This window comes from Thamnophis sirtalis, unplaced genomic scaffold (assembly GCF_051295495.1).
Source record: "Thamnophis sirtalis isolate CommonGarterSnake01/CBP01778 unplaced genomic scaffold, rThaSir2_p1.2 scaffold_6, whole genome shotgun sequence".
In the NCBI taxonomy this organism is placed as follows: domain Eukaryota; kingdom Metazoa; phylum Chordata; class Lepidosauria; order Squamata; family Natricidae; genus Thamnophis; species Thamnophis sirtalis.
This window is the reverse complement of record NW_028261386.1, coordinates 107,305,141-107,331,148: the sequence shown is the minus strand read 5'-3', so window position 1 is coordinate 107,331,148 and position 26,008 is coordinate 107,305,141. Positions and strand designations below refer to the sequence as shown.

The window sequence follows — 26,008 nt, the reverse complement described above, 5'->3', positions numbered from 1 at the left end:
AGTGCTGCATTAATTTAAAATAATTAACTAAAAAAAAGCAACTTTTATCATAAAGACAGTAAAATCACAACTACAGCAGTCAGTCGTATACAATTCAGTTAAGTCCTGTAAAAAGAAATTCAGAAGCTTGTAACTGCCCAGACACATTGCATTTTTGTTTGATAGGTATGTAAGGTATGCATTTATTTATTTTAGAGGGCCACCCAAATCCAGAAGTACATAGATGGCATGCAATGTCAAAAGCAATAAAAATCAAAATAGGTCCTGAAAATAGAAAAATAGCTGGATAGAGAGAGGCAGTGTCATGGCTTCTACATTTCAAAGCTGTTTCATCAAAAGTGAAAGATCTTCAGAAATCAGCTGACTGTTCACTAAAGATACCTTAAAGATACTGTTGAAACACTAGCAGCTTCTAAAAATAATTTGACATAATGTGGAGGCTTAAGATTCTTGAGAGAAGAAAATCTGGACAGATTCAGGAATAACCTGGGGAGTCATTGGTTAGAGTTTCATTGGAACCTATGAATAGTGATGGAAAGTAAATAGTGAACTCTGCCCTTTGCCTTCAAGCTGTGATGGAAAACTCAGTTCAAATAGAAAGTAGCTTGGGGCTCTATCTTCTAATGTCATCTGTCCCTCAGAAACATGATGAAAAGTAGTTTGCAACCAACCAAACAGCAGACTCTTTTAATGCCAAGAGCAAAAATATATTTTATGAAACAGTTGCAAGCATCTGATAGAGCTTAATTTGAGTATATGCTGTTTCATTCTATACATCATCTTCAAATTAGATTATCTCCCCTTCGATCCAAGCTCTACCCCTGCTCTCTTTATGGCACACCAAAGTTTTTTTCTTCTATAATTTGCAAGGGGGTTGCCATTATGTTCTTCCATTTTTTCCACATATGGCATTATCTTTTTTTCATGCTTTATCCCATATTTTCTGCCATTTTTTGATTACCCGGTCTAACCTAAAATTGGGACTTTGCAAACACTTTTATCTTTGCAGCGATAAACTGAAGGGAACAGCTTTGGTTTTAACTAGCCTTCTAAATATCAGTAGGTCTGGCAGACTTCCCTACAAATGAAATTTCATTAGGTTGATTCTGCCATGGGAAAGTTCTGCGAGTGCTTCCCATCATCGACCTAACTTCTTTAAATTATGGAATCTAGATTGGGCTTGCCTTATGCAGACAGAAAGGATAGTGTATAGCATTGAGGAAGAGACCAACAACAAACTGAGGAAATTTCTATAATACAGTGAATTGAATTATCTGCATAATCTAAAGAACTGAGGAAAATAAACTGCCTAATAACAGCTTTTTAACTACCCTATAGGCATTGTGGTGAGTAATTTCATGCTCTTGCTTAAGTTTTCAAAAAACTTTAAACACATTGCCTTTTATATAATTCAATTTAATATTCCAGCTTCTCTTAAAGCAAAATTTTAATCTATTTTTCAGCTATTTTGACATGCCTGATATGCAGGAAAGACAACAACCTACTCAGGAAAGACAACAACCTCTGATTCCAACACAAAATTCACAGTATCCTTATGGTATCTCAGTGGATTCAATATCTTCGTCTACATTGCCAGCTTCATTTAAAAAGGTAAGATTCAATTAAAAGTATTTGTACTACATTTTATCGTAGAAAGAAAATCATTGAATATATTCTAAATTCTGAAATAACTTGTTTTAACAGAAACAAAAGAAGCCATTTTTTCATTTGCATAATACAAAGTACGAAAAATTATTTTTCTGAGTTACATATACAGGAAATTTTAAAAATGTTTTTTCTATTTTTTCACAGAAATAAATTATTGTGATAGATTTAGATGGAGGAATTGGTATATTTTCCTTCTAATGCCTATTCTTATTCAGCCCCATGAAGTTAATTGATTGGGTTGGCTTAAATCTGTACTGTATAAGGAAAAACATTTTTTTGTATTCATATCATGTTATTCATATAAATATGTCAGAGAGTAAAAAGGCAAGAAGAGTACCAATTATTTCTCTTCTAGTATGGAAACTGAGTGTGCGTAATTATCTTATAGGTAAGGTTGTACGATCGTTTTCTTGTTACAATGTTTAATCTTCACATAAATAATATTTATATCATTGACTGTGAGCTGAGCCAAACTGACTACTTCTCCTAGGCGCTGCTTGGAGTGTCCAAGCATGGGTTAACTTCAGCTTGCTGCCCAAGGACTGAGTTTAAATCTTTAGTGTAGCCATGCCTTCTGCTCCCTTAGGAGGTCAGTTTGAAAAACTCAGTCGCCCTAAAAGAATCTATTTGGGATTTCCAGTCCTTGGATAGCAAGCTGGATTTCTCTTAATTAGTTTAGTGTAGCCTTTTTTATTTTTGTTTCTGTTGCATATTCAATATGCAAATACCAGCTGCGACCTGATTGGTTGGTCGTTTTGACAGTTGGTCTGAGTGCTAGTATAAATACCCTGACAGTTGCAGGGAACGTTTGAATCGCTTGTCACCTGTGTTATAATAAAGATTTGTCTTGCACATGGCTCCTGCGTGTCAATTCCCTCACAACAACAACCCACACGTTTACAATACTGGCGACGAGGGTGGGATTGATATGCGATTCCCGCAGAGCCTAACAACATCAGCCAACGTGAACGCAGGAAAAAAAAAAAGTTTTTTTCTTTCCTACATTGAGGGCCTGTCAGGGCCGCCGCTATGGCCAGCAAGCGACATCAACAGCAGCCTCCGGTTGTAGCCAACCTCAGTAAGCTCCAGGCGCGGCCTCCATCCGTCCGAGGGACGGGCTTCCTACGCTTAACCTCGACTGGAGCCGCCGCCGCTACTCAGGGACGAGCTATGGACCGTGATGGCTAAACTGCGCCAGCTGTGCCTGCCTGCCTGCCTGCCACCAGCTGTTCCTACGGCATGCCTGCCACCAGCTGTTCCTACGGCACTCCAACCACCTCGTTCCAACCGCTGCGTTCAACAACAGCCTCGTTCTCCAAGATGCGACCTAGCACCACCGGCTACGTTCTCTCAGCCTGTCTAAAGTCTCTCCAACACTAGCACACTCACAACATACACCAGACTGTCCTCTACACCATGAGCACGTCCGCTCCTGTGCAATCCACTTGTCTCCGCTGTGCCTCCCAAGGAGCCCAACCGCTGCTCTACCTTACAAAGCTGCCTGCCTCCCAAGGAGCAACTCTAGAGCAACTATAGCCGATCAGAAGCCTCTAGCCACTCAGAAGCCTGCCTGCTGCACGAGAGCCTCCTTCCGCTGCAAAGGCCACCGCTTGCTTCTCGAGCCTCCCTGCTGCAAAGATTCCAAAGGACCTGTTTTTTTTTCCTGGTTCTAAAATTTAGCTACGAAGGACTCACCACCATCTTGAAACAGCAGAACTGGGGGGAAGGAGAGAGATTGAATATGCAAATACCAGCTGCGACGTGATTGGCTGGTCATTTGGTCTTTAGAACTGGGGGGAAGGAGTGTTGCATATTCAATATGCAAATACCAGCTGCGACCTGATTGGTTGGTCGTTTTGACAGTTGGTCTGAGTGCTAGTATAAATACCCTGACAGTTGCAGGGAACGTTTGAATCGCTTGTCACCTGTGTTATAATAAAGATTTGTCTTGCACATGGCTCCTGCGTGTCAATTCCCTCACAACAACAACCCACACGTTTACAATAGTTTCCACAGTTGTAGCTTTAGATAGACCTAGATTTTTTTGTTTTTACCCTTGAAAGAAGTTATTTTGCCTAATTAGCTTTCCTCACGCGCGGACCAGGCTGCTTGGAGCGTTCCAGCCTCCCGTGCCTCCACGTTGTTCTGGCAGGACTGGGAGGCTTGTCAGTGGCCACTGGCAAGCTTAGGGGCCAGTAGGGAAGTCAGGAGCCCCTGCGAGCCATTGGAGGACCCCTCTTAGTTCCGGAGGCTCTACTGAACACTCCGGATCACTGACGGCAGCACGGTGTCGCTGCAAGCTTGCGGCAGCCATTTTGGGAGAGAAAAAAGCATGTGCTTTAAATCCAAGATGCTTTTTTCTCCTTGTCAGTGCTACAGCCTGGTCCCTTAGGAGATCACCGCTGGGAGGGGTGTTGGTCAAGTAGCCTTGCTCTGGGTCTCCAGGCAGGCCTCCCCCTCCCCTGAAGACCTTGATTGGAGGCTACAGGGAGTTTGGCTTTCCAGGCCAGGCCCTGTCTTCTTATTACCAGTACGGATCTGTAAGCGCCCTAAGAGCTTCCTCTTGGCGCCATTTTGTTGCTGCATCACCTGCTGGAGCCGTTGCCTCAGGAATTCATTGGAACTTGAGACTCCATTTTCTGCAAGCAACTTTTTCTGGATAACGAGGTTTGGGAGCTAGAAGCTCCACCATGGCCAGCAGAGTGTGGAGAAGGTTGCAGAGCAGGCAGGGCCTACCATTAATAAGTGCAGCAGGCCCAATCCAAGGGTGTTAGTGCAGCATGCCCCACTAAAGGCAAACAGCCAAGACAAGGAAGGTGTCCAAGGCAGAAGAGAGGCTGGCTGAGAGGCGCCAGAGAGCCCTAGAAAAACAATTTCAGAAGGCTCAGACCAACCAGGGGCTTGAAAAGGATCTCCCTCCACCTGCTGAGGTTCCTGCTAACCCCTCCATTTTACATCTTCCAACAGAAGAATCTCCATTTGTAGTAGAGGAAGGCAATTTTGGGTTCTCTCCTAACCCCTCTAGGGCATCTCCCAGGTCCTTGGCCTCATCTCTAGAGGAGGAATACATGGAGGAGGCTTGTTCCCTGTTGGAAGAGGAAACTCCTCCTCCTGGACCTGTAGCTAGGGATTTGCCCAAGAACCAAAATTCCACTCCTGAGCTATCCCCAGCTATGAAGGAGGTGGTTGCAAGGACTATCTCTCAGGAGATTGCTGATGGTATCCAGCAATTGGGTCTTACGTCTCCCAGGCCGAACCAAAGCCAAAGCAAGGGTTGCTGATTCCCTATAGCAACCAGGCAGGGCCTCCCCTCCTGCCTCCTCTGTCATCAGCGAAGCATCTGATGCGGAGGAGGGCAGTCAGGATGCCCCAGATTTGTCAGAGGACAAGAATCCACCCCCACCCCCATGACATTCCCGCTTTCTCAAGGTTATTCAAGCCCTCATGTTTCGGGCCATTCTTACCAAGGCTAGGGCCTCCTCTATTCAGATGGGGCTTCCTGAGCAATCTGATAAGAATTCTACCAAACAGGACACTAAGCCAACTACTTGGATCTCAGGATCTAGGTGCAGGGCTGTTCAAAGAAACCACCCCTCCTCAGGAGCTGGTCCTAGCTCCCCAGTTATTCTGGACATTATACAACACCAATGGACCCAGCCGGGCTTCATGGCTAATCCCAGTGGGGTGGATAAGAAGCTTTATTCTATGGAAGCTGGCATGGAGGATCTCCTGAAGCTTCCGCAGGTTAATGACCCCATAGTGGCCCTAACCTTGAATTCAGTCCTCCCAGCTGAATTGCTGGAAGGACTCAAAGCTGAGGACAAGAGGGCAGACAAGGCCTGCCACAAAACTCATATGGCCACAGCGTGGGCCATGAAGGCTTCCTCCTCCTCTTCCTACTTCAGTAGGGCGGCCCTATTTTGGCTGCGCAAATTACTGTCCAATCTCCTGGCTGATGACATTAGGTTGTGCCAAGATGTGAACAAAATAATTACAGCGATTGAGTATTCGGCCGACGCTTCGCTTAACGCCACCAAATTCTCAGCTAGAACCCTTGCCTCTAATGTGAACTCACGTCGCCTGATGTGGCTCCATCACTGACAGGCAGACATGAAGGCAAAGTGGGAGCTTGCTTCTGCTCCATTCAAGGGTGGCAAGCTTTTTGGGGAGGCCTTGGACTCGGTTTTAATTGAGTCCAAGGATAAGCGCAAGGTCTTGCCGGCTGTTACCAAAAAGCCGGACTGGAAAGGGCAGTTGTTTTATTGTAAGCAGCCCTTTTGTAATGCAGATGCCCCTTCTTCCTTGGGGGGGATACACCAGACCTTACGCCCAGATGAAGGACCGCTCCCACAAGAGGTTTTCATTCAGGGACAAAAATAGGCAGCAGGGAAACCTCAGGGCCTTCAAGGGGGGTATTCCAACCGCCCCTTTTGGCGGACTAAGTGACCATCACCGGTCCCCTCCCATTGGGGGCCATCTACAGTTGTATGCCGAACAATGGGAGGAGACAACGACGGATGCTTGGGTTCGAAACATGGTTCAGTACAGTCTGACCCTAGAGTTTCTTTCGATGCCCCACAGACTTTCATCCACTGTCCCCTTTCCAAATCACCCCTCAAATGCTATCTGATGCAGGTGGAGATCAGACATTTGCTGGAGATAGCAGCCATTGAGCAGGTTCCCCTGGGCCAGGAGGGCAGGGGTTTTTACTTGATCCTCTTCCTGGTCCCCAAAGCATCGGTGTGGGGGATGAGAGCAATACTGGACCTCAAGAAGTTCAACATCCACCTAGCGTACAGGTGCTTCAAGTTGCAATCGCTCCAGACCATCTTGAGTTGCATCAGGCAGGGCGATCTCATGACATCAATCAACTTGAAGAAGATCCCCATTCATCCAGCGCATCGGGACCTCAATCTCACCATTTGCACCTTCGAACGGCATGGCTTTTCCGTCAACCAGGAGAAAAGTCACCTGACTCGAACCTCCAGAATTCAACATCTGGACACGGTGATCGACTCAAACATTTGCAAAGTCTTCCTCATGCAGCAACAAACGAACAGCATAACTTCCCTTGTGCGACGCATCAGGACGTTCAGGTCAGCCTCCATCGTGACTCTATCCCAGCTGCTGGGGAAGCTGGTCTCATGCATTGCAGTAGTCCCTGGGCTCGAATACACGCATGGGAGCTCCAGTGGTTCTTGCTCCCGGTTCAACGATGCAAGGCCAGCAATTCCAAGAGGATAGTGAACGTCCCTCTGAGAATCATCACATCGCTCAGGTGGTGGCAGTCGCTGGCTCTGCAAAGAGGCTCCCTGTTCAAGGATCCAGAGTGCCTTGTCATAATGATGGATGCCAGCCTGTACGGCTGGGGTATCCATCTTCAGACTCACGTGACACAGGGCAGATGGTTGCCAGTGGAGCTCCCCCACAGTATAAATTGTCTGGAGCTCAGGGCAGCCAGGCTGGCGCTTCGCCACTTCCCCCAGCATGTCGAAGGCACACACGTCCTAATACTGACGGACAACATTTCCACCAAGGCGTACATAAACCATCAGGGCGGCACTCAATCGAAGGCCCTAATGTTGGAGACACAGGCTCTCGGGCATTGGGCCAAATGCCACCTCGGGTCACTGAAGGCGGATCACATCTCGGGGGAGGAGAACATAACTGCAGACTGGCTGAGCAGAACATGATCAGCAACTTGGAATGGCGACTTCATCAGTCTCTCTTTCACCTACTGTCCGAGATATTCGGCCTTCTGGCAATAGATGTGTTCGCCAGTCGATTGAACATGCAGCTCCCTTGGTTCTTTTCACGATTCCAGTGCCCCGGAGAGGAAGGGGTGGATGTCCTCCGATGCCGCTGGCCTTCAGGTTTTCATTACACCTTCCCACCTCTCAACCTTATTCCGCAGGTGATCAAGAAGATCCTGTTGGAAGGTGCCGAAATGCTGCTTGTTGCGCCCCACTGGCCGAGACGATCCTGGTTTGCTGACCTTGTTGACCTATCAGCGACCAAATGCTGGTGCATTCCTCAGGAGCAGATCTCCCTCAGCCAGAGGGCCATTCAGCACCCGGACTCTCAGTGGCTCCAGTTGGCTGTCAGGCACTTGAGGGGGACCTCCTGAGGCAACACAATTTCTCAGACGAGGTCATCCGCACCATCCAGGCATACAGACGTCCCTCCACAGTGCACATCTATGATGCTACCTGGACTGCCTTTTCATCCTGGTGTCTGCCGTGTCAAATTGTTGTCACTGCAGCAACTATTCCACAAATTCTTGACTTTCTTCAGGATGGATTGGACAAGGGTCTTGCCCCCAACACCCTTCAGAGGCAGATGGCTGCTTTGGCCACCATCTTGTCAGAGACCATTCTACACCACTCAGCAGACATCCCAGGGTTCGCAGCTTCGTGAAGGGAGCTACCAACTTATGTTCCCCGACAGTCCACCAGTACCCGACTTGGGACCTGGCAGTTGTTCTGCAGACATTGACCTCGGCGCCATTCAAATCACTTCATTCCATCACCTTGTGCCACTTATCATTTAAGACTGCCTTTCTAATTGAAATCACTTCGGCTTGCTGAATCTCTAAACTGGCAGCCCTATCGGTCAGGGAGGACCTCTGCGTTGTGCATCCGGACAGGGTCATTCTTTGTCTTGACCCTTCCGTCCTTTCAAAAGTTAACACCTTGTTTCACAGGACACAGGAGGTGATTCTCCGTGACTTTTGCCCGCATCCCAGACATCCCAAGGAGCAGGTTTGGCACAAGCTGGATGTACAATGGGCAATACGCATATACAGAAAGAGGACAGCCTCTTTCCGCAACTCTGAATCCTTCCTTGTTTCCTTCCAGCCAGCTTCTATGGGCAGGAAGGTTTCCTCCTCGACTACTGGACATTGGCTAAGCGCCTGTATAAAGCTGGCCTATGAACATCAGGCCCGGCTGGTTCCTCCTCACATCACCACCCTTTTCACGAGGAGCGCCGCGACCTCAGCTGCATGGGCAACGCAGGCGCCCATCGAGGAAATATACAGGGCAGCGACTTAGACCTCGCCATCCCCATTTATTTGTAACTACAAATTGGACGCCTTTGCAGCTGCAGAGGCCTCTTTTGGGAGGAGAGTCCTGCAACGTGTCCTGGTGGCTCCAGAACAACAAGATCTCTCTGCTTCCCACCCTGGGACTATATAGCTTGAGTATGTCCCATGCTTGGACACTCCAAGCAGCACCTAGGAGAATGACCATTGGCTTACCTGAATGGTCGTTCTCTAGGCGCTGCGGGAATGTCCAACCCCACCCTGGGGTAATCTAGCGGAGCCGAGTCACCTCTCCTGATGACATAGTTCACCTTCTTATGACATCCTTCTGGACTCCATATCTTAGTTTTTCAAACTGACCTCTTAAGGGAGCAGGAAGCGTGGCTACACTAAAGATTTAAACTCTGTCCTTGGGCAGCAAGCTGAAGTTAACCCATGCTTGGACCCTCCCACAGCGCCTAAAGAATGACCATTCAGGTAAGATAACGGTCATTTGCTTTTTGCTAGAAAATTAAGCCATAAATATAATAACAAGACCGCATACAAACTACTTTGTAATGCTTTTCAAAATGTAGTTCTTTGAAAACAGGAGACAGCAGATCAAATGAAGCATGCAGGATAAAGGTTGATTCTTTCACTGGAAGCTCATCTATATATGTATCATCTGCCACTTTACAATACCAAAACCTGTATTGCTTGGTGAACTGCATTTTTATATTATGCATGTCTTCAGCTCTGATCTAACAGGAAGTGGGAATTATAAACATTTAAGCAGTTGTTTTTATGGTTTGAAGACTCCTACCTTGTTCATGTCATACATATGTACATCATATTGATCTGGAATATAGAAAATGGCATCCATGTCTTTGCAATAAGAGACATTTAATATGAAGCTTACTGTGTGGAACATCTAAACAGGTAAATGTTTTTCAGAGTATTTTGATAATTGGGAAAGACTTTAAAATGGACTTTCCCTTCGGAACACTTAGTTGGATAGCAAGTATATTTTCTGTTTCTTTCTTTTTTCATGCAGCAAGTATTTTTTTTTACTTATCTGTATTTAATTTATTATAATGCAATTCACATGATGATCAGTTTGATTGATATGAGCCATCGAGTCATTTTCAATTCCACATAGATAGATTTTCTCCATTGTGAACTGTTTGTAAACTGAGCTTTCAGATCTTCAAACATTGTTCCTGTTGTCACTTTAACTGAGTCCATCCACTAGGCTACTCTTCATTTTCTTCTCTTTCCTTCCAGCTTTCTCATCATTAGAATCATTTCAGGAGAGTTTGATCTTTGCATAATGAGTCTAAAATAGGAAAGTTTGAGTCTGGTCATTTGTGTCTCAAGTGAGAACTCTGGTTGATTTGTTTCATGATCCATTGGTTTGTTTTCTTGGCTGTCCACAGTATTCTCAGGAGTCTTCTCTAATACTAAAAAATCCAAAATGTACTGCACTATAAATCTACAGTATATTTTGGACTTTAAAAAAAAAATTAAAAAAAATTGGGACTTGCTTTAAAACGTTGATCAAGACTTTGTGTGTATCGTTTCTATATTTTAAATGTCTAATTAAAAATCAGAACCTGAAATTCCAATGCGATAATTCTACACAATTAATTTACATATTGAAATATACTGCTTTGTTTAAAAACTATAGTATTTGTGTTACTTTTATTTCTGTTCAGTATTTCTTGCACAAAATGTCAGATATTGAAAACTATTTGTGCAACCGTTATAGTTCATAATGAACAGTGATGAACAATGTTTTCTATTGTTGGCAAACCAGATTAAGACTACTTTCGGTTTTCCAAATAATGCAATGAAATATGCAGTCATCACATCCTTGCTTTTTGATGTAATAAATGTTTACCTCCTTAAACATCTCCTGATGGTATGCCAAAAGTTCCAAGATTCTTCCCAGTGTTATGATTCTGCCTGGATGAGTGACCTTCCAAGGTGGCCAGACTAATGTACTTCTCATATTTCAATCCAGAGCTAGCTAAATATTGAATCTAGCCAAAGATGAACACAGCATAGGACTTATTTTATGTATTTAGTTATTAATATAATTTCTATATTGTTCCAATCTCATCACGGTATATTTCCGAGAATCTCAAAACAGAATTTTAAAATATAAACAGTACATAAGAAATTATAATCTTCTTCTGAATTCAACAGCCTAAGACAGGTCTACTAGAAAATTAAAGTCCTTTGTGGCAGTGCATTTGTTGGGCGCTATGTGCTTCTGGCTATGCTTTAACTATGGTCAGTATCTAACTTTATTTTAACGTATACTGAAATTTCATCATGTCTTTGTATCAATTGACCAGAAATTCTGGGGAGATCATTTGTGCACTGAAGTAATATAAAAATAGGTAAAGCTGATGGTAGTGTATTTAATGTCGATATATCTATATTAACAACCACAATTGGGACCAGAATTTCCATTACTAAATAATGTAGTTGTAAAGTATGATATCACATGATCACATCGTTCAACACTGAATGTCAGGGCTGATTCCATCAGTAACCAAGAAAGAAACCACTCAACTCCATTTTGCAGAATTAAGAGTACTTTTATGAGTAGATAGTAGATAGGCAAAGCAAGATCTGAGGCAAAAGCGTGCGTAATCATAGATATCAATATATGACCCAACCCTCTCCCCTTGGTAACCCCATTCCATAGTCCAATCTGTGCACCCCATAGGTGTCATGTGGGAGACATCTTCAAAAATCATCATCAGGTTGGTATGCTGGACAGTTGGCCTTGGCGGCAACTCCTCTATCAACAGCATGCGCAGTAGATGGCTAGAACAGCTCCCTTTTCACAGTCACTCCAGCACTAAACAATTCCCCACCCAAATACCATGCCCTCCCTCCCCGTTTCAATGGCAGCCGAAAAGCAAGCAGCAAAACAGAGGCTGACAGGTAATCACAGCAATCCCCATTGCTGTTGTTAACCAAATTCAGTCAGCTGAGGACCTACCCCACCCCAAGTTGCCTCAGAACTGAGTCTCTTTGGGCCTGATTGTCATGCTGCACTTTGGTATGCCACAGGTCTGGGACTGCAAGACATCCTTGAGCTGCAGCGCAGTGCAAAGTTGCAAGCACCCTTAGAAACTTCAACCATCCCAGCAATACAGCACAAAGCCACAGTGCCTGGAAAGCCCCAGCCACCCAAGCAGCACAGTGCAAAGCCAAAGTGCCCCTGGATGCTCCAGCAGCATGATGCAAAGCAGTGACGTGCGGTGAGGTTTATGGCTGGTGAGGCACCGACGTCATCACAATCAGATTTACAAACATTAAAATCCTACAAATATCTTATCCAATATTTGATTGGCAGCAGTTAACAGGTTATGTTTAAAGTCTCATATCGGCATTCTTTACACATACTCAACTTACAACTGTTCATTTCGTGACTATTCAAAGTTACACCATTGAAAAAAGTGACTTAAGACTGTTTTTCACTTATGACCATTGCAGCATTCCCCATGGTCACATGATCAAAATTCAGATGCTTAGCAACTGGTTCATATTTATGATGGTTGCAGTGTCCTGGAGTCACGTGATCACTTTGTGCAACCATCTGACATTTTGCAACCTTCTGACAGTAGACAAGCAAAGTCAATGGAGGAAGCCAGATTCACTTAACAACCGTGTTAGTAACTTAACACCTGCAGTGATTCACTTAACAACTGCAACAAGAAAAGTCGTAGAGTGGAGCAAAATTCACTTAGCTGTCTTACTGTGCAAAATAAAATTTTAGGTTCAATTGTGGTCATAGGTTCAGGACTACCTGTCTCCTATTAAAACACGACAAATGATCATCATGAAGGGAGGACTGTGACATCTTTGATCTTTTTGCAATTGCATAGAAAATGGGGAGAATTAATATTTTACTTCTGTTCTACTTGGAAATGAACAGCTATCAGTAATAAAGTTTAGCAGGGAATGGCACACACTATTGAAAACATATCATCCCCTACAACCCTGGGTAGAAGTTTTGGAATATATTTAAGGCAAGTTAAATATTAATAATTAATTTAATATATGTTGCCTGCACTGGATGTTTGCATAAGCCGTTGAATAAGGAACATTTCTAATACAGATGTCTATATGTTCACCTACAAAAGTTGCTTCAGGTGAAGTTTTCGCATATTTAATTCGGAGTGGAGGAGGAAGAGAAGAGATGCCCCTGAAAAGCGTTCGGAGACTACAGTTGGTCCAGAATGCAGCCGCGCGGGCAATAACGTGTGTACCTATATACACCCATGTTACACCCATCCTCCGCGAGCTGCACTGGCTTCCTATTGGTCTCCGAACGCACTTCAAGGTGCTAGTCATTACTTTTAAAGCCCTACATGGCTTAGGACCTGGATATCTGAGAGACCGCCTCCTGCCACATACCTCCCAACGACCGATAAGATCTCACAGGTTGGGCCTTCTCCGGGTACCGTCGACCGGACAATGCCGGCTGGCGGCCCCTCGGGGGAGGGCCTTCTCTGTAGCTGCTCCGGCCCTGTGGAACGACCTACCCATAGAGATCCGGACCCTTCCCACTCTCTCGGCCTTCCGAAAAGCCACTAAAACCTAGCTATTCCGGCAGGCCTGGGGCTGTTGACTTCACGAACAAGGTCCAGCACCACCTAGACAGAATGTATGGCATGTTGTTTTTAAATTGTTTATTTTTTCTATTTTTAACTTTTATCTTGTTTCTGTAAGCCGCCCGGAGTCCTACGGGATTGGGAGGCATATAAATTTATTAAATTACTAAATTACTAATTACTAATTCCTACTCTTTCCCCCAGGGTATCCCTCAGCAGTATGCTTAAAGCCCTCAATGGCAGGTAACTGTAATTCACATCCAGGTCTGCTCAACCACCCCGCTTTGCACTCCAGGTATTATTTAGCTAGAGATGGGTAGAAAACAATGAAGAATAAACGTGTTCCTCCTGGAGCTTGGGAGGGGGGGAGCAGCCATCCACACCTGTTACCAAAGGAACCTCAGGCGGTTAAAAGGGAATAAGCGCAGCCTTAGCTCAGCAGAAATGACTGGATTCTATTATTAGTCCACCTTGGATAATAAAGTGCTATTGCCATCCATGCTCCGGCAGGCTGGCAGGGGGGTAACTTCCAAGAAAATGCAGCAACCGGAAAAAAGCACCTAGGGGCAAAGAAGCTTGTCCGAGGAGAGTCACATGCTGCTTTTGCCTTAGATTCCACTCCTCCACGCGCCCACCTTTCCTCACGGGCTTTCTCCCAGCTACCTCGCCAGCTGCTTCTTTTGCTATGCCGTTTCCCGGCATAGCAAAAGACTTTCTTTTCCCTTCACCTTCCAGCCCGCCAAGAAGTGCCAGATCTGAGCCAATCCACCATTGCAGTTTGGTCCGGGCCACGGGGAAACCTCACTAATGGAAAGCGCTTTCTTTCGTCCGTGGCAGAGCTCAGGCGTTCTGTCCTCTCCCCCAACACCCCACTGACTAACCCACCTATTTGTTGGAAGCTTTGGTAAGCTCGCATTCCCTCCCCCCCCCAATAATCTTCCTCCTTTTGCAATTCATGCAAAGTGAAGTCAACAGAGAAGACTCAATCCAAATGGCAACTGGCATTAAAGAAAAAAGAAGAAAAAAGGAAATCTGAAGGAAAAGAGGGAGGAGCGTGGGGTAGGGGTGGCGGGGCCTCAGAAACGGAGAAAGAGAGGAGGAAGAGCGGGCACGACGCTGCAGCTTTAAACAGAATGACAGAGTTGGAAGGGAAGGGACCAATGACTGCACTGGACTCATCACTTACTCTGCTGCCGCTGAGTCAAAGGAAGAACCAGCACCCTCTACTATGAGGCAAGAGAACTGCGTGCCTCACCTACCTCTGGACTTTTTAGGCTTTTAACCCTTGCTTAACTCTGCTTGAGCGATCATAAAAGGCCTAAAAAGTCAGACTAGATCAAGCATGCAGTTCTCCTGCCTCATAGTAGAAGGCGCTTTTTAGAAGCTTTTTTAAACAGTTAAGCAGAGACATCCATGGTGAGACAGCAGCTAGCTAGTCTCACCTCAGCACTCGCCTTTTTCCTTTTACATTTTTTTTCCTTTTCATGATGGGAGTGATGAGGCTGTGCCCCTCCTGCCTCATCTGACTGCACATCACTGACAAAGGTACCATGATCTGAGAAGCCCCAGCTGCCCAAATCATATGGTGCCATAGCCATCCAAGAAATCTCAATTATTCCCATCCTGACTTGACACCTGGCACTCTAAAATTCCTGGCATTCCAGCTGATCTTCACTGACTGTTTGCTTCTGCTGCTGTTGATACATGCCCACCTTAGCCCTTCACAAGGCAACTGCTGGCCACATGAAACCATCGCCCCCAGGTTTTGCAAGGAAATCACCTTCATGGAGGAATTAGGTGATTTATAGCACTCCTGTGCAAACAGATGCTCCTAATCGTCTGAATTTTGATCACATGATTGCAAGAGCACTCCCAAACTCCCACATTTGGAGATGACATAGAGCATTAATTACAATTTCCATCTTGTCATCTACAAGTGAGCAAAATAGCTGGTTGGTAGCAGACTGTTTTTCCAAAGGTAACCAAGATTGCCAGAAAGGATTACTTCTTGTGCTGAGAGGTATCTAGAGTTCTTATAATGCTCTTAAAACTCAAGCATTAGTGGGATGAACTGACAATTAAGATTCTAGAAATGATTCAGAATGATTTAGCAGTAAAGTTTTCTAGCTTTTAATAACATGGTTAATTCTTCTAAAGTTTTGTTTATATTATCTACTTTACTATACATGTAAATGTTATGCCTCACTTCACATTATTCTACATTATCTTTGATTTGTGGGTTGAAATATTATAATGTTTATGGATTGATAATTATATTACATTATTATACATTAATCAACATATTAAAGGTATAACATTAAGCAAGCTATGCATTTAAGATATACATTCAAGCATTATTTTAATACAAGAACTTGTAGGGTTTCTCATTTTGGTGCAAACAGCATATTTATGTATCATTATGATATGAGATCAATTTTGTTGTACTTTAAGATGCTTTTTTGTATTTTAAGATGCTTCTGTGCTTAAGTTCTTCCTTATTAATGAGATTCTAGTTTAGGAAAGTAAAACTATTTTCAGCACAATTTTCTATTCTCAAAACGACGCTATAGAGCACTGCACACCAGAACAACTAGACACAAGAACAGATTTTTCCTGAACGCCATCACTCTCCTAAACAAATAATTCGCTTAACACTGTCAAACTATTTACTCAGTCTGCATTACTATTATTATTGCTATTAATCCTCTCGTACCTATTACTTATCTCCTCCTACTTATGACTGTATGACTGTAACTTTGTTGCTTGTATCCTTACGATTTATATTGATTGTTTCCTAGCATGATTTTATTGCTTATTTGTACCCTATGACTATCATTGAGTGTTGTAGCTTATGGTTCGTGACTAATGTATCTTTTCTTTTATGTATACTGAGAGCATATGCACCAAAGACAAATTCCTTGTGTGTCCAATCATACTTGGCCAATAAAGAATTCTATTATTCTATTATTATTTTTTATCCACAGGATGTACAATAGGTGTGGTACTGGTTTATTACATATCATGTCACACACTAATGTGATTAGTCTGCATTAAAATCATATTATTTGGTATTGCAGTGCTTATTTGTTTGACCACGAACACCATTTTATTAAATGGTTCTAATTGAGATGTATTTTAATAGCATTTTTAATACAAGTAGTTACAACCATTTTAGACGATGTCCTAATTATAGCTCACCGGGCTCTTGCGATATTTTTTTTCCCCAGGGCATGTTTGAGTCATGGCTTCATCTCAACTCCACCCTATCAGTGAGAAAAGCTTGTCATTTTTAGTTGTATTTGTGTTTAAATAGTGTTTTTCCTCTAAGAACAGCATTAAATAATACCTGCTATATGCAAAATTTGTTACCTTTCAGCTTACGCAGACATGAAATTAGGTGTCCATAGTGGGTGTGTTTTGCTATTTTAGGCTGACGTGTGGATGCTTCCTTCTCTGTGATTCTTTTACATTTGCAAAGCAGTGGCCCTGTGCTGACTATTTGCAGATGGTTTCTTGCAACAAGGGCGTGTCTTTCTATACAGGTAGTCCTCAACTTACGACCACAATTGGGCCTATCTGTTGATGAGACATTTGGTTAAGTGAGTTTTGCCCCCATGTTAGTCTTTCTTGCCACAGTTGTTAAGTGATCACTGCAGTTGATAAGTTAGCTACCCGTTTGTTAAGTGAATCTGGCTTCCCCATTGAGTTTGCTTGTTAGAAGGTTGCAAAAGGGGATCGCATATCTTTGGAACCCAGCAATGGTCATAAGTATGAACCAGTTGCCAAGCATCCGAATTTTGATCATGTGATCATGGGGGTGCTGCCAAGGTTGTAACTGTGAAAAATGGTCACTTTTTTCAGTGCTGCTGTATCTTTGAATGGTCACTAAATGAACTGTTGTAAGTCGAGGACTACCTGTATAACACAATAGCACATGCAGATATCATCATTTGCCAGCCTTTCAAGTTGGCAAGATTAGGCAGGCAACATCGCAGGATATATAAAAGCAGGGTAGACAGGAAGGACAGTCAGATTTGTAAGATTCTGTTACTATAGCCCAGTGTTTCTCAGCCTTGGCAACTTGAAGATGTCTGGACTTCAACTCCCAGAATTCCCCAGCCAGCATTCGCTGGCTGGGGAATTCTGGGAGTTGAAGTCCAGACATCTTCAAGTAGCCAAGGTTGAGAAACACTGCTATAGCCAATCTGAATATAAGTAACACTTTCCAATGTTCGCTTCTCATCTTGTTTTGTAGGGCTAACAACAGGAGTTGCTAAGAGTCTTGCAATCTATTTTCCCATGTTAGCATCCCCCGTCTTTGAGTCAAACTTACATTCCATCACTCCATTTTATAGAGTGGTAGAAAGTGATGGTTCATAAGAATAACATAATAATACTAGACTAAACAATACAAGCATTATTGTAAGTGGTGCAAGATGAGGCACAAATGCCATAACAGGTGAATGATGGAATTTATCTCTCATCCCTGCTCCCTCCCTCTCTCTCTCTCTCTCTCTCTCTCTCTCACACACACACACACACACACAAAATAAGGAAAATGGAAAAGGTTTGAGACCTTAAATAAACCTGCTGCTTGTGATTCAAATCCATTTGTGAATCCGAACAATGGTTTTATAAAAATGCTTTTATTTAATTTGAATTGTGACAAGTTGAGGCATAGAAGCAAACGCACAAGAAATCTAGAGATGATGATGGAACTCCATGCAATTAGACCAGTGTTTCCCAACCTTGGCAACTTGAAGATGTCCGGACTTCAACTCCCAGAATTCCCCAGCCAGCGAATGCTGGCTGGGGAATTCTGGGAGTTGAAGTCCGGACATCTTCAAGTTGCCAAGGTTGGGAAACACTGAATTAGACTAACCTCATTCCTGCTACAATGTCATGATTGGCAGATGTCTTTCCCGCCATCTGGTAATATACTGAAGAAGGAGGACTGCAACAGTGGAGAGTTCAACTGGTAAATTTGCATATCATGCACTATATGTGAATAATCAGAATGGCACAATTTAGCAGCAAATCAGGAGAGAGGCAACAAAACAGGGCAAAGATTTGGAATTGTTGGCAACAAATTCCATGTTGATAGTTTTTGCCAACTCAAAGATAGCGGATCACATTTGAACTTCATGGTGGGAAAAGACTTTTAAAAAGGAGGCATTGTCTCTTTCATACTTAAGGAATGTAACTTTTAAAACAATATTTGTAATTACTTTTAGATGTTGCACATTATTTATTTGAAGAGTAAAAGAAAAGTATTTCCTAATTCTCAAAAAGATATATGCAAACTTGAAGAACCCTTCCCTGTTCAAGGTGAGCCCCAGCCACCTGCAGGACTCAACTGAGTTTCAAGAAAGAATTTGAGGTTGTTCTGAAGGCCTGGTGAATTGTGCAAGTAAAATTTTAATTACTGCTTCCAATGATAAGACAGCAGAGGTTTTGGATCACGTCTTTGTGGTTTTTCTCTGCTCTCAGGGCTTTCCTTGTTTTACAAAAGAGATGAGGGAGATAAAATGGAGAAGAGACACTTAGAGTGGTTCTGGACAACCAACAAAGAGAGAATCTAATTAAGCACGAGCCAAACTATTTTATTTTCCTGGGCTCCAAGATCACCACAGATGGGGACAGCCAAGAAATTAAAAGATGCTTGCTCCTGGGGAGGAAAGCTATGGCAAATCTAGACAGCAGACTAAAAAGCAGAGACATCACTGTTATAACCCAGCAACAACCTGTGTTGCGTTCTAATTGGTTGGTCAAGGCACAGCATCTGATTGGCTGGCCTCGTGACAGTTGGGCTTGACAGTTGCTTCTGGCTAGTATAAATACCCTGACAGTTGCAGGGAAAATCTTTGAATCGCTTGTCATCTGGTACTAATAAAGATCTGTCTTGCATACATGGCTCCTGCGTGTCAATCCCTCACAACAACAACTACAACCCACACACACTCACAGCACGAGTTTACAATAATCACCCTGCCAACAAAAGTGTGTATAGTCAAGGCTATGGTTTTCCCAGTTGCAGTGTATGTTGTGAAAGTTGGATCATAAAGAAAGGCTGAGCGCCAAAGAATTGAGGCCTTTGAACTATGGTGCTGGAGTTCCTTGAACTGCAAGGTGATCAAACTGGTCAGTCCTAGAGGAGATCAACCCTGACTGCTCTTCAGAAGGCCAGATCCATAAAGCTACCAAGTCCTGGCTGTTCCGACAGGCTGGGGGCTGTTGAAATATCCAGCCCCGCCTCAATTGTGAATGTTGTGCATTTTTAAATTCTTTGTATTGTCTTATTTATTTCCCTTTCCCTGTTTATTGTGAGCCGCCCGGAGTCCTTCAGGAGTGGGCGGCATACAAAACTACAACAACAAAACAACAAGATCCTGAAGATGAAACTCAAATACTGTGGCCACCTAATGAGAAGGAAGGACTCACTGGAGAAGAGCCTAACGCTGGGAAAGATTGAGGGCAAAAGAAGAATGGGACGACAGAGAATGAGGTGGCTGGATGAGTCACTGAAGCAGTTGGTGTGAGCTTAAATGGACTGGGGGATGGTAGAAGACAGGAAGGCCTGGAGGAACGTCATCCATAGGGTTGCAATGGATCTGACACCACTTTGCAACTAACAACAACAAACTGTTTAAACACATACTTTATGGCAGTAAGAGCAGCAAAACATCAGTATATTTTCACTCTTATTGCATCCACAGACAGCCATTCAAACTGCTTTGTTTAGAGTGACTTGGTTCCTCCTCCACAAGGAAAAAGTGGAGATTCACTTGTAGGACCACTGTGAGGATTACATCCTAGGCATCTATCAGAATTCACTCAAAACTTGAGTTTGATCATGAGGAGTTGATCCATGGAGTTGACTGAGACCTGTTCATGCTTGGCTACCTGGGAATTTTATCCTATTCATTTCGAGAAAGTTATCTTGGGTTATCAACTAATTAAGTAGGTTTCCTGAGAGGTGACATAGAGTTGTGAAATTAGCCTTGACATGGGGCAGTCCTGCCAATACTTAAGGAGGCAGTAGTTTGGCCCTTATAAAGAAGCCATCAAGAGATTGTACATATTGGACAATTTCTGTCCTGTCTCCAACCTCCATTGTTAGAGAAAGTTATTGAGAATATGGTTGTGCTGAGGCGTTAGAGCCCTGGGGTCTCTTTTAGTCAGATCTTAGGCCTGTGCTTGGCATCAAAATAGTATTGAGTTTGTGGATAACTTCTGGTGGAAACTGATGGGGGGATCACAGTAGCTTTCTGGCCAGCTGTACACTTTAGAAATGTGAGGGGGGGGGCATTGTGTTTAAGTGGTTTTTCTTCTTAGAAAGAAGATTGATACAATTGAGAAAAAGAAAGTACTACAATTGAGACGTATCTCTCCATAGGAGTTCTTTATCTAACTTTATTGGCAATGGCACACATAAAATAGGGCTTTAAAGAAATGCCAATTGACTCAGTATGGTCAGAAAAAGTCAATATCAAGACTAAATCCAAATTTATTCCAGATTGAGGAACCTGTGATTCTCCACCTATTGCTAAACTCCAATATATTGATGCAACTCTCAACCAGTAAGGTCTCTAATGAGGAATGCTAAAAAAATGTAGATCAACAACATCTGCTTGTTGAACTGCCCCTCCTTTGAAGATTCTAATCATTATTTTGATATAGACATGTAAATGAAGCAGTTAATACAATCAAGTTGCCCTGTTTCATTTAATAGAACTGCAGGTTCATCAACAAGGACTTTCAAATATTTTCAAAGCCAGGCCATGCATTCATTATTTACATTCATATAAGCTGATACAAAGATATTCTTACCTGAAGACTTCACTTTACGATACCTAGACCACGATTACACAACAATAATCAAAATGATGTGATTTTAGAGAATGAACAAATCCAAGCAATAACTTTAAGGACAAAATAACAATAATAGTTGTGAGTAAGGCCAGTATGACATACCAATGGATAATGAAAATATTTGTAGACCTGCTTCATTTCACAGGAGAGTTGATATAATAAATAAATAAATTTGTTTTTTAAAATCTATAGAAAGATATTTATAAATAGTTGGAACACTGGTTTTAATATCTTTATTTGGTTCCACCACAAAATCGCGGAGGACAAAATCGCGCTCGACGAAAGCCCGCATTTGACGTCATCACAGCGCGACGAAAACATCGCGCTGTGATCGAAAAATGTAAAAATAAAGCTAAAACCTTCCCCTAACCCCCCCAAACCTAACCCTAAACCTAACCCTAAACCTAACCCTTAACCTAACCCTAAATCTAACCCTAAACCTAACCGTTAACATAACGAAAAACCTAACGCTAACCCTTAACCTAACGCTAAACCTAATGCTAACGCTCTAAACCTGACCCTAACCCTTAACCTAACCCTAACCCTAACCCTTAACCTAACCCTTACCTTTATGTGAATCGGCTTGCTTTAATTGTAATTTTATTTCAATTTTTAATTTTTTTCGTCGCGCTGTGATGACGTCACATGCGCGCTTTCGTCGAGCGCGATTTTGTCCTCCGCGCTTTTGACGGGTCACGCTTTATTTTATAGGCAACTGACAAAGTTTCCAATATGTGGTCAAAGGCTCAAGTTCTATATGTTTGATTCATCAGTCATTTATATTCTTATAACAAACATTTTTTTCTAAAAAGGTTTACAAATGAGTCAAAGATAATTAGATTTAAATAAGCTTCTCATCTAGAATGGGTCCTTCAGAAGGGTTTTGCTTGCTTTCTACGATGATGCCTCTCTATGGGTGTCCCCTCAGGAAGCATTTTTCAGAAAAGAAATAGTGGCGAAGCCGGACTGGTTGACCAATAGTAAATATAAAGATAAAACTAGAAACTTTTCTAAAGTTTCTAAAACTTTATAAACAAATAGTAAAAAGAAGGGCTTCATTCTCTCTCAGATGTATACATTTATTTATAAAGGATTTGTTCGAAGTAATAATAAACTGTAAAAGTCCCTTAGAAAAAAAGAGTGCACAATTTTAAAAATAAGTAAAACTGTATACAATTCTAAAATAAATGAAAGGTCAGCAGAGTAGGGGCAGCCTAATCTCAGAAGGGGTAATATTCCAAAGGATGAATATCATGGCAGAAAAGATTGCTCAAGGACCCACCAGCGACACTTCTTGTCCAATGGTACACACAACATGCCTCTCTTGTCAGATTGTATAGGATGGGTAGAGTCTGGCCATCCATCCATCCATCCATCCATCCATCCATCCATTCATCCATCCATCCACTATCTATCTATTGCTATGCGTAGGCATTCCATATGTCTAATTAAAAATAATTTACTTATATATAAAATTGGATACCATAATGAAGCTGAATAATTCAGACAAATATGTTATTTGGAAAAACTATAAGTAATGATTGGTCAAATAACCACATACCCAAACCTTATTACCAATTCAAATAACTTTCTGTCAAAAAAAGTCCTCAGGTTGAAAGGCAAAGTTGAATGTACTCAAACTCATACGTTAAGAACATTAGATGAAAAAAAAAGTTTTATTTTCATTGTTACCAACACGCTTTCTAGAAGAAACAACTGGGGAAAAGGAAAAAAAAATCAGAAGATTTGGGGTTTGTATTATATTACTCTCTGATTAAAACCTTATTAAATGCTTAATTTGGCTTCAGGTTTTGGTTGTTGTTGCTAACCTGAAATAGTGGATAATCTTCACACCAGAGATTAACAGGTGGTAACTAGAAGGAGCTTTCTTGACTGCTGCATCTTATCTAGCATATCTTCTTGGAAAATCTTCCATATGTCTAATTTGTTATTGTTAGTCACTCTCAAAGTTTTTACAGTACTTTAAAATATGCCCAGGAATTTCTTCATATTGAATTGTTACTCTAATAATGCCATGTTATGCCTTAGTCAGATTCATTGTTTCATGGTGCTATTTCTCTTTCATGTTGTATCATTTTTGGTGACTGAATGGTGTGTAACCTGTGAAACTATAAAATGTTATGCTGAAAAGTGTCAGCTCTTCAAGATAGATTAGGTCAAAAACAAACACTGCAGAGATTCCAGAAATGCTACTTTATTGTTGTAGGTTATAATATCAAAATGTTGAAAGCCTGTCAACAAAATAAAGTAGAATGGTTTCGAGTTTCTTTCTTACTCTTGTTTCAGTCTCTGCACTATGTAATATTTTCTGCAAATCCGTCCTTAGTGGTTGTTTCATACTTTCCTCTGGGTCATCTCTAAATTCCTTTATAATAATCAAAATGGACAACAATATTGTTTCACATGTTCATTATGTTTAATCTTAGTCAAAACCTGTATAAATAAATATTAATATTTATATAATTAGATATAAAAGCAGTTCACTGGAGATTGAGGGAATGTATGTAATGTAAAGTTTATTTACATAGAGAGAAAGTACATCCATTCAGACATACCTACCAAATTGAGCATTAATATTTGAATCCCCATCAAATTTCAGGGACAAGGATGTGACATTCCAGATATTATGGCATAACAGCTCCCAGAATCACTCACTATTGGTCGGTTGGTCTGTCGGTCAGTCTCTGCCAGGACTGGAAAGAACTGAAGAAACTCTTAATTCTAATTCTTTCCATTCAAGCATTTTCTGTGCAGCGTTACAGTAAGAGAGACAGGGGGACTTATTCAGTCAATCGGAACAGAGCTGGAAGGGTCCTTGGAGGTCTTCTAGTCTAACCCCCTACTCAAGCAGGAGAACCTGTAACCTTTCAGACAAGTGACTGTCCAGTTCCTTTTTAAAAACCTTCCATAATGAAGCACCTACAACTTCTGAAGGCAATCTGTTCCACTGGTTAATTGTTCTCACTGTTAGGAAGTTTTTCCTTAGTTCCAAGTTGCTTCTTTCTTTGATTTGTTTCCATCCATTGTTTCTTGTCCTGCCTACAGATGCTTTGGTAAATAGGTTTACTCTTTGTAACAACCTCTCAAATACTGGAATACATGACAATGTATTCCAGTATTTGAGTACATGGTCATAATTTAACAAAATGCCTTTTTCTTAGTTTCTTAGTTTATTTTTTACTTCCTAATTTAGTATAGCATTTTATTATAATATTTATAATGTAATTGTTTTAATTTCTAATATATCTGGAATTCCCATGTGGTTCTCTGTACTAGTTAGAATTAATACTCAGCTTCCTAGATCAGGCCATATTGGCTATGTGTTGCTGTAATTTTTGTTAAGGTTAGAGGTAAAGATGGGTAATCTATTCCAAATCTCACTAGTGATCCTTTATCTTACAGAAATCTCTTCATTAAAATGGAACAGACCATTAGCTGTCTTTTATTGGGTTTTTTAACATTTAAGAATTTAAAAATTCATACTTCCAAACCACATTAATAACAGTGATGTGTCGCATCCTTCAAGCCATTCTGATACTCTTCAGCAAAAAATAACAATAAAAGTAACCCTCTGTGTAAAAGGGGATGGGGACAGGATTAATCTGAGAAAACGTCAAAAACTATTTCAAACAATGCACAATCGTATAGCCATTCCCCTTTTTTACTTCGTATCCATCAACATACAGTAGAACCTCGGATCATGACCATAATTTGTTCCATAACTTTGGTTGCAAACTGATTTGGTCATCACCTGAATCTAATTTTGAAAATTTGGCACTTACCAAAAAAATGGCACAGAGGGGAAATCGGTTGCAGAAAAAATATTTGGTGAATTTTTTGGTTGGAGCCCGATTTGACCAGAAGTTCTACTGTACTCAATTGTCAACTTTTTGTCAATTTGGCTGGTCATTTCCATCCATTTATTCTAGTAAGAGAAAGCCCACAATTCATTTTGGGAGAAAAGTGCTGAGCGTGAAGAATTGCTATAGCCTCAGCATATTTTAATAGCTTGGCAATACAATTGTTATAAAACTAGAATGCATTTTAATTAGATCTGAAAACAAACAAGTTCTATGTTGAAATTCCTCAGATGCTAGCTACTTCTTTACTACATACAGTATGGCAACCAATGTTTATATTGATATTAAAATTCAATTTATAGTTTCCTATCCGAGGATTTCCTGTTTTAAATCTATTTGGGAATAAGGTAATAACAATCTAAAGTTAAACTTGGATGGGATTTTAAGAATTAACATGCAGTGTAAATTGCAAAATGCATAAAATATAGAACATGCAATAATTTCTCTTTTAATTAAGGTTGTCGTAGAAATTGGGATAGAGGTAATCCTGATTAAATATTTCGTATCTACTGAGGATTGAAGGAGGAATATTGAATTTTCTTCCTGAGCCAGGTCATCTTTCCCTCTCTACTTACAATGTGTGCATGGTGCTTTAAAAACTGCAGAAAAATATCTCTATAAATTAAGTTTACATACAGCATTTGTAGATTAAGACTAAGAAGTAATTTTCTTAGCAGAAAATCCTTGTAAATTCAATAGGATTTCTGAGTAAATACATACAAGATAGTATTTTAAATAACTAATTATATCTTTCAACCTCTTCAGTTGAATAAAAAGTGGTTTTTGGTTTCTCAAGCAATAAATCAATATTTTACAGTGGTATTACAAGTTCTGAATGTTGTCAATCCAGTCCAGATAATGTCAAGATTGCATTAGGCAATTAACTGGTAAGGCTGACACTGTGATTTTTGGCAAGAGTAAATTTCTAATAA

The 26,008-nt window shown here is 41.6% G+C and overlaps 1 protein-coding gene across 2 annotated transcripts in view; it reads left to right on the top strand.

Annotated features, from left to right (window-relative positions):
* Positions 1-26,008, top strand: part of CRYBG1 (crystallin beta-gamma domain containing 1) — a 122,895-nt gene that overhangs the window by 39,049 nt on the left and 57,838 nt on the right. Inside the window, exon 2 of one of the 2 annotated variants that reach the window (XM_087718696.1) lies at positions 1,464-1,611. In XM_087718696.1, the coding sequence (XP_087574822.1) occupies positions 1,464-1,611 (148 nt within the window). Of the gene's footprint in view, positions 1-1,463; positions 1,612-26,008 lie in introns of those variants that run through there. The other variant, XM_087718695.1, reaches the window with a different exon arrangement.